Source organism: Peromyscus californicus, unplaced genomic scaffold (genome assembly GCF_007827085.1).
Source record: "Peromyscus californicus insignis strain IS unplaced genomic scaffold, ASM782708v3 Scaffold_16__1_contigs__length_79575227, whole genome shotgun sequence".
Classification (NCBI taxonomy): domain Eukaryota; kingdom Metazoa; phylum Chordata; class Mammalia; order Rodentia; family Cricetidae; genus Peromyscus; species Peromyscus californicus.
In genome coordinates this window covers 20,956,889-20,969,912 of record NW_026294458.1, presented here as the reverse complement: position 1 = coordinate 20,969,912, position 13,024 = coordinate 20,956,889, and the positions used below count along the sequence as shown (strand labels likewise).

At 39.1% G+C, this 13,024-nt stretch overlaps 1 protein-coding gene and 1 long non-coding RNA gene across 3 annotated transcripts in view; one reads left to right on the top strand and one right to left on the bottom strand.

Annotated features, from left to right (window-relative positions):
• LOC128112001 (uncharacterized) overlaps positions 1-13,024 on the bottom strand; it is a 47,700-nt gene that overhangs the window by 16,734 nt on the left and 17,942 nt on the right. For both annotated transcript variants that reach the window (XR_008218817.1, XR_008218816.1), the window contains exons 2-3: positions 5,718-5,881; positions 149-245 (exon numbers count right to left, since the gene is read on the bottom strand). This is a non-coding gene — a long non-coding RNA (uncharacterized LOC128112001). The remainder of the gene's footprint in view (positions 1-148; positions 246-5,717; positions 5,882-13,024) is intronic.
• The window catches only part of Eaf2 (ELL associated factor 2), a 39,353-nt gene that overhangs the window by 16,823 nt on the left and 9,506 nt on the right, over positions 1-13,024 (top strand). The window contains exons 4-5 of the mRNA XM_052740622.1: positions 4,612-4,748; positions 7,168-7,304. Of these exons, the coding sequence (XP_052596582.1) occupies positions 4,612-4,748; positions 7,168-7,304 (274 nt within the window). The remainder of the gene's footprint in view (positions 1-4,611; positions 4,749-7,167; positions 7,305-13,024) is intronic.

Sequence of the window (13,024 nt, the reverse complement as noted above, 5' to 3'; positions counted from 1 at the left end):
TCCACCTCTTCAAGGCTTTCCCTTCCCAGTAGCACCAAGCTAGGGACCAAACCTTCAATACATGGTCCTTTCAGGAACATTTCAGATCCAACTGTAGCATTCTACCCTGCTTCCCCAAGGCTCAAATCTATATCTTAATGCTAAGTACCTTTAATGCACCTCAAAGAGTCTCCAGAGTGTTAAATGTTCAAAAGTCCAGGTCCAAAGTCTGTTCTGAGACACAAAGCAAATTCAGCTGTGAGGTCCTGCAAAAATAAAAAATAAAGTTACATGTTTCCATTGGATTAAAGTAAACAAGCATTCCCCTTCTAAAAGTGAAGAAAAGGAAACATCAAGAAGGAATGAGATCAAAACGCAGCAGATATACATTAAATCCTAAATCCTTATGCTCAGCATCCAGGGTACACCATGGTAGGATGTTGGCTCCCAAGGACTTGGACAACTCCATCCTCTACAGTCTTGATGGCTGCAGCCCACGTGGCCACACTTCTGGGCTCTGCTCACTGATTGCAGTTTCATGTGGCAGGCATTCTTTCCTTCCTGGGTCTCCACTGTAGCTTCAGCCTTACTTTCCCAGATCTGTGTTCCATCCTGAGTCGCTTGTCGGGACTCAGACCCTGCCAGGACGCTACCTGTTTCCCCAGAATTTCCTTTGAAATCTCACTGGAATCCTACATTATCCCATAACTTTTATATTCTGTGTGTTAACAAAACCTAAATCATACAGATGAGGTCATTGAGGTGCCCATAGCCTCTGAGCTCCTTACCAATTTAAGCAGACCTAAGTGAGCAGGGTGCCCTGGGAAATCTCTTCTCAAAGACTATGCTCTAGGAAATGTTTGAAACAAATTTGCATATCTCTTCGTCCTTGATGGCTGTGACCTCATGAATTTCAGAAAATCCCTCAGGCATCTTTCTTTCCGTCCAGGTGCAAAGCACTTGACTTCTTCCTACTAATACTGATCTCTCTAGCAGCTGCCCTTTCTGTGCACCCTTTCTGGCTAAACTGTAAGTTTCCCAAATCATTATCTTCCATTCTTTTTTGTCCTCACCTCTCACTACAAATCTGGCTAAAAGCAGCCAGTCATACCCATGCTGTAATCTAGGGACTTTGCTGCCTTGAAATTTCCCCCTCCTGCAAACTCTCAGGGAATAGACAAACAATGTGGGCATCTATTTACTGTGGTGTATTATAACAAGGATGGCTTCTAGTCCAGTTCTCAACAGAATCCCATTTCTATCTCAAACCTCATTAACGGCATTCTTACTATCCCATATTTCTTCTGTAACTGTAGTTATAGCAATGACCCCACTTCCTGGAACCTGTTTCTTAGGTTAGTCAGCTTTCCATTAATTTCCGTTAAGAACCCCCTGACAGAATCAGTTTAGAAAGAGAAAAGAGTAAATTGGAGCCATGGCTTTAGAGGTTTCAGTTTGTGATCAAGTTGATCCATTGTTTTTATCCCTCTTATCTGAGGACAACCGTCACAGTGGGAGTGCATGGTGGAAAAAGAGTTACTTTACCTCCTAGGTGCAATAGATAAATAAATACACAAATAAAAGAATAAGAGGAGGTCTGGGAGACCCAAAGAACTCGACGGGCACAGCCCTAATAACCAGAGCCTGCCACTAGACCCCACCATTGTAGGTTTCCACCATTTCCTGATAGCACCAACACAGTATGTGATGAGACTTTAATTCATAGGGCTTTGGCAGATATTCAAGGTCCAAACTATCACACATACAAACCAGCTATGTGTCATTCTACACAGTTTGTGAATGCTGTGTAGATTGGAGGGTGTTGGAGAAGAAATGAAGATGTCACAAAGGACCCCATGAATTCTATCCTGAGTACATAAAGATTTTAAATACATAGAGATTTAAATCACAGGAATGATATGATTTGATTTGCCTGTCAGCATAATGAATAACAAAATTAGAAAGAGAATAGCGAGAATGATGTCAATAATGAAGGTGAAATGTTGATTGAGAGCTCAAGTTGAATAATAGTGAATGTGGAGATGGACGAAGTATTCAAGAGTTATTTTTGAGGCAAGGATAATTCATACACTTACAAGTTACTTGGTACTTTAAGGAAATGAGCAGAAAATTTAAGTTTAAAGTTTAGGAATGGTAGGGCTGGAGAGGTGGCTCAGCAGTCAAGAGCACTAGCTGCTCTTTCATGGGATCCTGGTTCAATTCCCAGCACCCACATGACAGCTCACTGTCTATAACTCCAGTTCCAGGGGATCTGATGCCCTCTTCTAACCTCTGTGGGCACTGGGCACACACATGGTGCACAGGCATATATGTAGACAAAATACCCATACCCATAAAATAATATAATGTTTAAAGAGAAAAATTTTAAAGATTTGAAATGGTGTTCAATTTGATGATGAAGAAAGTTTATAAACTTTTTTAAATTATAGAGACTATGAGAAATTGTGAGCTATGATCAGAAGTTGTTCATGTTCTTATTCAACATCCAGTGTGTGTTTGTATGGTCTTAGCACTGGGAACAATTTAAAGAATTAATGATTCAGTTCTTATTCTAAGAGCTCAGAGCACAATAATACACTGTAACTTTAGACTGTATTCTACTCTAAGGAGTAATAAGCATCTCTAGGGAAAAAAAATTGTACAAATCTGTTGTCAACTATAGCTCGGCATTCATAAGTTTCTATTTTAGGGTAGTTTACTGACTTGTTTTTAGCCAAGTCTGAAAATCAACTCTCCAGCTGAGTAGACCTTGTTTTTGTTTGTTTGTCTTTGTTTTTGTTTTTTTGTTTTGGGGGATTTTTTTTTTTGTCATAACCACACTCCTGGCTCTCTATCTCAGCAGGACCATGGATAAGTGTTCCACACATCACCCTTCTGGATCCAGACCAGCTAGATTTCTACTTATGTTCTATGTCTTCTTGGTTTCTGTAGATCACTTTAGTCTTGAGGAAAAGCCAATAAAGTTGTTCCTTCCTTTATTTCTCCTCATCATTTCCAGTCCACACCTCTCACAAGTCCTTTACCTGTTTGTGGCATTCCCAGTCCCCAGATTTATCTCATACTGCTTTCAGTGGACATTTAGTAGAGCTCTAATAATTATTAACACGTTTAATATGATGGGCCTTTAACTTTCTTAAGTCACCTTTTTCTAATCCAATTGTTTTATTGTCCTTGATAAAAATTAGTGTTAAACCTCTTTAAAATGTGAAGACACTTTTTATAAAATTCAAAAATAGGTGAACTGTGTTTAGGGATTATATATGTGAGACTAAGAGAATAACAAAATTTCTTCAGGTTTGGAGGCGGCGGTGACAAAACATAAGGGGCACTGCAGAATGATAGTAACGGGCTGAGTTTCTTTGTGTGTGTGTGTGTGTGTGTGTGTGTGTGTGTGTGTGTGTGTGTGTGTGTGTGTGTGCGCGCATTTGCACAGGTACTCGTGCACTTGCACATGAACTTGGGTTGAGGCCGGAGATCGTCGTCACATTTTATTTCTTAGGAGCCAGTTACCTTACTTTTTGAGGCTCACAGATTAGGCTAGGCGACCTGGCCCTCAAACTCCAGAGACCTGCCTGTCTCTTCTCCAGTGTGAGATCACAGATATGCACCACCATGCCCACCTATGTGGGTGCTAGGGGTTGGACTCAGGTCCTCACACTGCATTGCCAACATTAACCAAGTGAGCTATCTCCCATTCTCTCTCCAACTCTTTACATAGCTCTAACATAATAGAAAAATAAACTGTTACTGAGCAATTACTCACTTACCACTCCCTTCTGCTGTTTTAAAGAAGAACCCTAAAATGTAACTCATTTCTTGAATCAGTGTTTATGCATTGTTAAGAAAGAACTTTTCAATTCTTTGTTAACTATATGTTGTTATCACACTTAAGAGAATTAATAAGATTTGGTCTTTATTGACATTTTCTTGATTATCTCAAAATAGGAATATGATTAAAATTTCTGTTTCCTCGCCTGTAAATATATATTTAGATTAGATTAGATTAAATCCCAATTTCCTAATGCAAATAGAACAAATCTTAGTGTTTCAGGGTAATTATCTCTTCCTTTTCCTTTCTTCAATGACAGCAGGTTTGAGATCTCAGCTTGTGTGTGTGTGTGTATGTGTGTGTGTGTGTGCATGTGTGCATGCATGCACATGTCCATGTGTGTGTGTGTACATGCCCATGGGTGTGTGGACTTAAAGCTTCATACATGCTAGGAGGTGCCGTACCACTGATCTGCATCCCCAGTCCACTTCTTCAGATTTTATCTTGAGAGAGGATTCCTCTAAGTCACCTAACCTGGCTTTGATCTCATTCTGTAATTCAGACAGGCTTTAAACCTGGGACCCTCCTGACTCAACCTACTGAGTGGCTGGAAATAGAGGCCTACTTTACCAGGTCTGCCTTGATCTCAGCCTTTTAAAATCCCTTTTATCTTTGTATTTCTATTTTTAAGCCACATTGTCTTTAAGGGTAGTAAGTTTAAATAGTTTTCAAGTGACTTGATATATAGCACGGATTGAGAAACAGTACCAGAAAAACTCAACACCCGTCTCAATTGAATTGTTATGATAAATTTCAAGTAACATGGTTAACTTTTTAAACAGGGTTCCACTCCACCAGTCACAGTTTTCAAAGGTTCCAAGAGGCCTTACTTAAAAGAATGCATTTTGATTATTAACCATGACACTGGGGAATGCCGCCTAGAAAAACTCAGCAGCAACATCACTGTGAAAAAAACAAGGTAGGTGGTGTATTGAAATATATTACTCCGCCAACATATACATTTCTAAGGACAAAGAATTAATGGATTAAGTCAAGTTACAGTAGAGGGTGGGTTTAATTAAAAAAAAAAAAAAACTTTGAATTGGGGCTGCAAAGATGGCTCAGCTGTAATGAGTACTTGCTATGAGAGCGTGAGAACTAGAGTTCAAGTCCCAGTACCTGTGTAACAAGCCAGACATGTCACATACATGTCTGTAACCTCAGCACGGCAGCAGTTTGAAACAGGAGGATCCTGGGCTTGTTGGTCTCCACCCTAGTAAAAAAATGCAAGCTGTAGGCTGAAAGAGAGACCCTACCTCAAATAACTAGGTGGAGAGTGATAAAGCAGCGTACTCAATGCCCACTAATGCACATGTGATGTATGCATACTCCACAAACACAGACATATGCACATATACAAAGAGACACACGAAAAGGTAAACATTTTTAAATTTCTTTAAATCTTTTTCTAAGTTTAAGTTTAGTGATAATCCTTAGTGAAAAGATCTTACCACACTGCCTTGTGATGTATGAAATGCTTTCTATGTGTGTAAGTATACCTTTTGTAGATACTTTTAGAGACTTGGACTGAACAGACCCATTCTACACTATCCAGAATAATTTCATCTTTATTACTCAAATGTGTTGAGCACTTGGGACATGGAAATCACTAGGAGAAGGAAAGTTTGCTGTATAAAGACTAACCATAAGACTTCTACACTTTATACATTTTTTAATCATCTAAACAGATCAGTTAATTTAAAATTCAGTAAGAAAATATAACCACTTTAAATCCTTTTTAGATATAATTGGTACATTCTAAACCAGAAAATATAAAAGCACTTGCTCTAAAAGTTAAACAAACAGTACAATAAAAATTACTGTAAGAATTAAAAGGAGGGGTCATGATTGATAAGAACTTTTAGGAAAGCTTTGTGGAAAATGTTACTTCTGGGACTGGAGAGATGGCTCAGTGGTTAAGAGCACTTGTTCCTCTTGCAGAAGACCCGGGTTAAATTTTCAGCATGCACATGGTATGCACAACCATCTGTAACTCCAGTTCCAGGGATCCAATGTCCTCTTCTGACCTCCACAAGCACTCATGTGGTGCACCTACATAAATACAGACAAAACACACATAAAATAAATAAATCTAATAATAAATCTTTAAAGAGGAAAGAGTAATATTACTTCAAAGGAAGTTAACATTCTAAGAATTACCTTAAATGTGTGTTTAAAACACAAGCTCCTATAATGAGAGAAAGCAAGGGAGAGGGATTGAAGAATGAATATTATCAAAGCACATTATACATGTATGAAATGTTGTAATGAAGCTCATTATTTTGTTCAACTAATTTACACTAACAAAATGTGTTTTCAAAAGTAGTCATTCCCAAAGCCAACCTCAGCTGAGGGGAGAAACCCAAGAACCTCTGTTTGCTAATGTCCCTGCCGCCCTAGCTCCCTCAACTGATGGAAAAGGATACGGGAATACAGAAAGCAGGTGTGAAGGTAGCAATATAGCTGATTTTTTTCAGGGCTGGTGAATAAGACTCATTTAAACAGCAGCCATTTGTTTCTGCACCCATGTATAAGAACTGTATAAGAACTGCAGAGTGGGTAATGATGTTAGTAGGGATTAGAGTTTAGGTTGTAAAGGTAGGTTGAGGTTAATGCCTTGAATATTAACTAAGAAATTAGGACATTTCCTTGCTGGCCGTGGTTACATATTAAGATCTTTCAAACTAGGGATTGGCATGTTTACAGCTCTGGTTTGAAACATTAGTCCAGCAAAGAAACAGAATAAAAAGAACCAATGTGGAAAACTGGAAGGTGTGTAAACCAGGGTTTTTGAGAGTATGAATGAATAAGAAAGTGAGGGGCTAAGAACTTCGGGAAGGAAGAACTGGCACAATTTGATCACAGGAAATGGAAAAGGCAGGCCTCGTACATAATGTTGAAGTGTACTCTTGGTTAACATGTTGAAAAAGAGTAATTACATCTCCTCTGTTAACATGTCTGTTTTCAAATTATGAGTGGGATATGTGGAGGTGATTCAGTTTTAATAGAAGTGATAAATTCACGCATATTTTCTCTTTATTTTAGTCACTTATAACCGATTATCTGCTCAGTTTGAGCAGCTGGGTTGCTCTTGTTTTGTTTTGTTTTGTTTGTTTTTATCATTGTTCCATTTGTATCCCTCACTGGACTGGTGTGTATTCCAAACATATAGAAGGAGCTCAGTAACTATTGGTCAAATGAATTAACATTTTAGTTCCTAAATGTCATCTGAGAGATTTCTCAAAAAGAAGGGATGAAGTTTAGTAACTCAGTAAGTTGAATTTGTTACATTGCTCTCCTGGTATTGCTATTTTGGTGTTTGGTATTCTTAATTGCAGAGTTGAAGGAAGTAGTAAAATTCAGTATAGACTAGAGCAGCAGCAGCAGCAGCAGCAGCAGCCAGCGTGGAACCCACCTAGGCCTTCCAACCTTGAACGCCATTCTCCATCGTCTCTAATGGATGATATTGAAAGAGGTAAAACCTAAGTGTATATAATGTCGGTTTAGAAGAGGTAAGTAATGCTAAGTAAAAGTTTGAGTTCCATTAATAGTGGGACTAGCCATAGGTCTTAGTGAGAGAATAATATATTTTATGGTTGTGTACTTTTCTGAGATAATGATGTAACATATAAATTAGCATATTATAGCCATGTCAGATCATTTCTTTTTTATTATCATTTAGGGGCAAAAAAAAAAAGTGTATTGTATTCACTTCTTCATAGCATCTTCCTGTGAAATGCATTGTTTACAGTCAGTTGTAGATGTCTAAGGCACCACCAAACCAACAGGAGCAGGAGGAGAGTTGTTTCAGCTGCGGTGTCCCTTTTAACAGGAAGGCATCTCTGGGGAGGGTTAGAATGTTGAAAAGGGAGAAACTTAAATCTCCTTCTCCCTGCGCCCTCTACCCCCAGGCTACAGTTAGGATATTGATGTTACAGTGATTGTAACAGCAGCAAGACCCCAGTCATCAATAAATTATTTGCTTCTATACTCTGCCATCATAATTTGCATGTAGCTCAATAACTCCCCTCCCTTTTAGGCCCAGTAAAATACTTAATCCCTAATGGGTTAGTCTTTTCTATATGAGTAGTAAGGAAGCTGTCAACTCCAAACTCTTGTTACAAGAGATCTTGAATTTTATTTTATCTTATGTTACGACTACTTCCAAAATAGATCTGAATCATGCTATCATTCTATACATGTATGTAGTTAGAAAATTAAGGGATAAAGGGGAAGTTTTAGGTAAATTTGCTAGTTATAGAAATTATAATGGAATTTAGTTCTGTACTTACTGGCCAGCAAAACAGAAATAAAGATGTACATTGCATTTTCTATATTATCTTAATATGTAATATAGTAACATAGATTCCAGAGGACCATTCTATTCCTTGCTACTAAATCCTAAAGGCAATTCATTGTATGGAATCAGTTCTAGAAAGCAATAGATTATATCATGTCCTCAATAGTGATTCTATGGTGTAAGTAGAAGGTCCTACATGTGGTGCTTTTGTGTCAGACCTTAATTAAAGCATTGCTTGGAAGTCATAACTCATAGAAAAGAGTTGTAGAGAATCAGTTAACATGAACCAAGAACAATTTTCTTCTTCTGAACTTGTATGACAAAGGAACATTATCTACCTGGAGATGCTTATATAGAATATTCCTTAGACTATATTCTATCAAATACTTTATTGACCTTATGGGTCAATATGGTTGTGTACTTTTCTGAGATAATGATGTAACATATAAATTAGCATATTTTACATTACTACTAAGTTTTTTTAAAAGATTAATTTAAAAGTTAGGTATGTATGTGTGTGCAGGAACCCACATGTGCCAGAAGGGGGCATCGGATCCCTTGAGCCTGGAGTTACAGGTGGTTGTGAGCCACCTGACAAAGGTACTGGGAACTAACCTTGGGTCCTCAGAAAGAGCATGCTCTTAGTTGCTGGCCATCTTTACAGTCCCATTACTGATCATTCTCTGATGGTTGAGTCATCTTTTCCAATTTATATCCAGAAGTTGCACTAGAAGTTTAATATATCAGTTTTTGCATTTACATCTTTGTGTTATCTGTAACTGTGTCTATATCTGACTCCCCATCAGAGACACCAGAAAGCTGAGTGTACAGAAAAAGGAATAATGTCCCATGAGTGTTTGTAGTCTTAAGGTGCTCCTCTGAGCTTGGGTTGAGACTGTCCTTCCCCATCAGGAACTGCATGGGGAGAAGGCATGTGCATGTGGCATCACACTAAGTCAAATGCTCATTCCCTCTCTACCACACAGATACCTTCCCTGCCTTCAGATTTCTCTCTTCAGTTGAAAGGCACCTTGAAACTTGGTGACACTGGTAAGGGGCACCTACCAAAACAAGCGCCTCAGTAGGGAGCATTTTTCACTTTCCTCCCCCTACACACACACACACACACACACACACACACACACACACTCAATCCTGGAAGCAGTCTCTATTGTATTAGGCCATAGACTTCCTTTCCCCAGGAACTGTGCCTCAATGCTAATAAAGCCCCTTTGTCAAGTTCACCAGTGGGAACTCTAGTTGCTGGAAATTTACCAAGAAACCCAAAACAGATCTACAAAAGGTCTGGCATTAGAGTGTCATTTGAAACATAGCCCACAAAAACAGGCAAGTGTCTGCATGCTAAACCCGAACCATGACTGCCTGCTAAGCAAAAGATTTAAATATTGTCCCTAGAATTCAAACCAAAATGAAAATATACTAGGAAGTTACCTGTTATACTGTAAATCAGGAAAATCATAACTTGAATGAGGAAAGTCCACATCAATTTTCAGAGAAATTAGATGTAAGAAGTATCTGATGAGGATCTTAAAATAACTTTCATTGAATGATTCAATTATGATGTCTCTTGAAGCAAGTGAGAAAGAATTAAAGAAATAGAAATTTTAAACATGCATCAATGGCAATTATAAAAATAACAGCACAAACCCACTGGACAGAGAACCCTTTACTAGGGAATGAATAGAGTGATAGAATTCACTTAATCTAAAACAGAAAATATACTGAAACAAAGTAAACAGGTCCCCAAAGATCTGTTGCAGAGTGACAAAAATTCCAAAATTTGTAGTAACTGAACTCTTAGAGGACAGAGAAAAGAGGACTGAAAAATAATTGGAAGAAATAATGCCTGATGACATCCAAGGTTGATTAAAGACATGAACCATGGATTCAAGAAATTAAACTAATCCCAAATAGGATAAACCCAAAGAAATGCATGCCAAGATACATCAAAATTAAACATCTGAAAACTAAAGGCAAAGATAAAAGTCCTGAAAGCAAGAGAGACATGACCTATCACTGTAGAAGAATACCATGTAGGTAATATCACATCTCTCATTGGAAACTCAGAAGGGGCACAATACTGTTTAAGTGCTGAAAGAAATGTTGGTCATGAACTCTGCATTTACCAAAATTAGTCTCTAGTAATAAAGGAATAATAGACTTCCCCAGAAAGGAAGAGTAAAAGTACTTGTTACTGGATACAGTGGAAAAGAAATCAAAATCTACAATTCTTAGTGAGTTACTTTCTCACTATGCTCTCAGCAACAGATGGGGCCAGTGGTCAACAAGAACTGAATAAGATACAGAAAACCCTTTAGTCCATACATCTTTACTTGTAAGTGATCGTTACGATGAGTCATTGGTCTGGTACGAGGCCTCTGATTTCTACTACAGTACCAATATTGGATCCTCACTAGGACTCCTCTTGGATATCCTGCTGTTGCCCTGTGTCATGGAGATCCTGCAGCTTTGGATCTGCAGATCTGGCCCCTTCATGTGCTCCAGCAGATCACAGATGGGGTCATGTTGGGGTGGGCCAACTCATAGCCCTGGTTCTGGGCCTGGGTGGGTGGTAGCTGGGTTGATCAGCCCGGCAGCTTTCCCTCATCCTCAGCACCAGGGTGAACTCTCCAGCACTGTCCTGGCTAGCTCACCTGGACTGTGACTCATTGTGTCACACTATAGCTTCCATGATGAATTATTTTTTAATTTTTATTATAAATTTTATTTTATTTTTTTTTGGAGGGGATGTTGCAAGTTCAGGGGCAGATGTGAAGGCATGAGGAGATGAATAGGACCAGGATGCATGATGCAAAATCCACAAAGAATCAATAAAACTTAAAAAAAAAAAGATACAGAAAACCTGAGCAATATAATCAACCAACCAACAAGGTGTCTGCCTGTTTCTGTCTCCGTCTCCATCTCTGTCACACACACACACACACACACACACACACACACACATCACTAAATACAACAAAAGAATGCACCTTTTTTTCAAGTGCCCATTGATTATTTTCAACAACATAAAACATTTCCTAAGCTATAAGAAAAACCTTAGGTGTTGGTGCCCACCCCACATTGATGGCAGTCACACAGCCGGCCCCAAAGTGCAGCCAGGGCACAGGCAGGACCTGGAAAGCCACTGCACCTGGCAGCATTGGCGCTGGCCCTCAGCAGCATCAAAGGCATCCCTTTGAAGAACAAGGAATGACTGGGGTTGGGGGCAGGGTTGTGATTCTGCTCAATGGGTTTCAACAGACAATGATGAAATTGAGAATGTGGCCAAGCAGTTCCGTACACAGGATCTTCAAAGAAGTTCTGAAATGTACAAAGACAGCTCTACCTCACTAGAGGGCATAGTAGAATTCTTTAATTATCACAAAGAGGTTGACATTGTGGGGAATATCCAAGCCATATCTCCATGTTTACATTGCACTGTACTCCAGAAAGTTGCAGAAATGATTCCAGAAGAAGGATGTGACTCTATCTTCTCCATTGTGTGGTGCCATAAGTTTCAACGGAGTGAAATTCAGAAAGGAGTTTGTGAAGTGACTGAGCCTCTGATATAACCACTGATGAGTTGCTCATCCTCAAGTGGGTAGCTTCACACCCATGCCCAAGAGGGTGGCTCAGGTTAAACCTCATGGGTCACAAAGCAAAAATCAAAAAGACATGAAAATGGGGTGGGGACCTTATGGCAAGGAAGGGGTTGTACATTGGCAATGGGAGGAGTGTAAGAGTGATTGGAGGAATGAATGTGTCAAAGAGGAAATTAATTTTACCAAGAGGTGTTTCCTAGTATCCTGTGGCCTAGAAAAGGCTATTGTGACCCTAGCCCCTCCCTCTTCCTTGTCACTGCCATCTGGCACCCCCATCAGATGCACAAAAGCAATGGGTCTGCCTGATGGTGGACTGAAACCTCTAACGCTGAGGGCCAAAATAAACCTTATCAGTTTATGAACTGATACCTCAAGTATTTGTCCTAGTCATGGAAAGGTGGCCAGCATAGGAGGAACACTGACAAGCTCATTTGTTGAGGCTAATATTATCCTGGCACCTAAACTGGATAAGTATGTGTAAGAAAAATAAAACTATAAACCAGTGTCTTTCATAAGCTTAGAATAAAAAAAAATCAAAGAAATATTAGCTTTATATAAAAAGAATCGTACCGCGTGAATAAGACTGGATTTCTCTTCTCACACTGTTTATGTTTGGCCATGTAAATGAGGGAAGAGGAGGCAAGAAGTAAAATGGCAAACGTATATTCAAATGAACTCTAGAAATAATTGTCCCAAAGAAAATAAAACAGGTAATGGAAAGGAGAAATCCTTTGAGAAGGTCACATTTAAACCAAATATGAGAGGGAGCCAACCTTTCAGAGACTTAGTGGACATCAGAGAGCACTGTAGTCTAGCTACACTGATTTGGAGGAAGTATTCATAAAGCACACATCTCACAAAGGACTCACAGCTAAAATTAGCTAAAAAGAGTGTTTGCAAATCCGCAAGGAAAAGACGACCAAAACCAAGGGAAATATTTGAGCAGATTCTCTTTTTTTTTTTTTTTTTTTTTTTTTTGGTTTTTCGAGACAGGGTTTCTCTGTGTAGCTTTGCGCCTCTCCTGGAACTCACTTGGTAGCCCAGGCTGGCCTCGAACTCACAGAGATCCGCCTGGCTCTGCCTCCCGAGTGCTGGGATTAAAGGCGTGCGCCACCACCGCCCGGCCAGATTCTCTTTTTTTTATATTAAGTAACTTACAATACAGGGATTTAACATTTACCTTTTTCTTTCTGTTACCTCGGGTTCCTTTTATTTTATTTTAGAAGCATACATATTTATTTGTAACAGCAGTTTGTGTACAGTGTTGAAAAT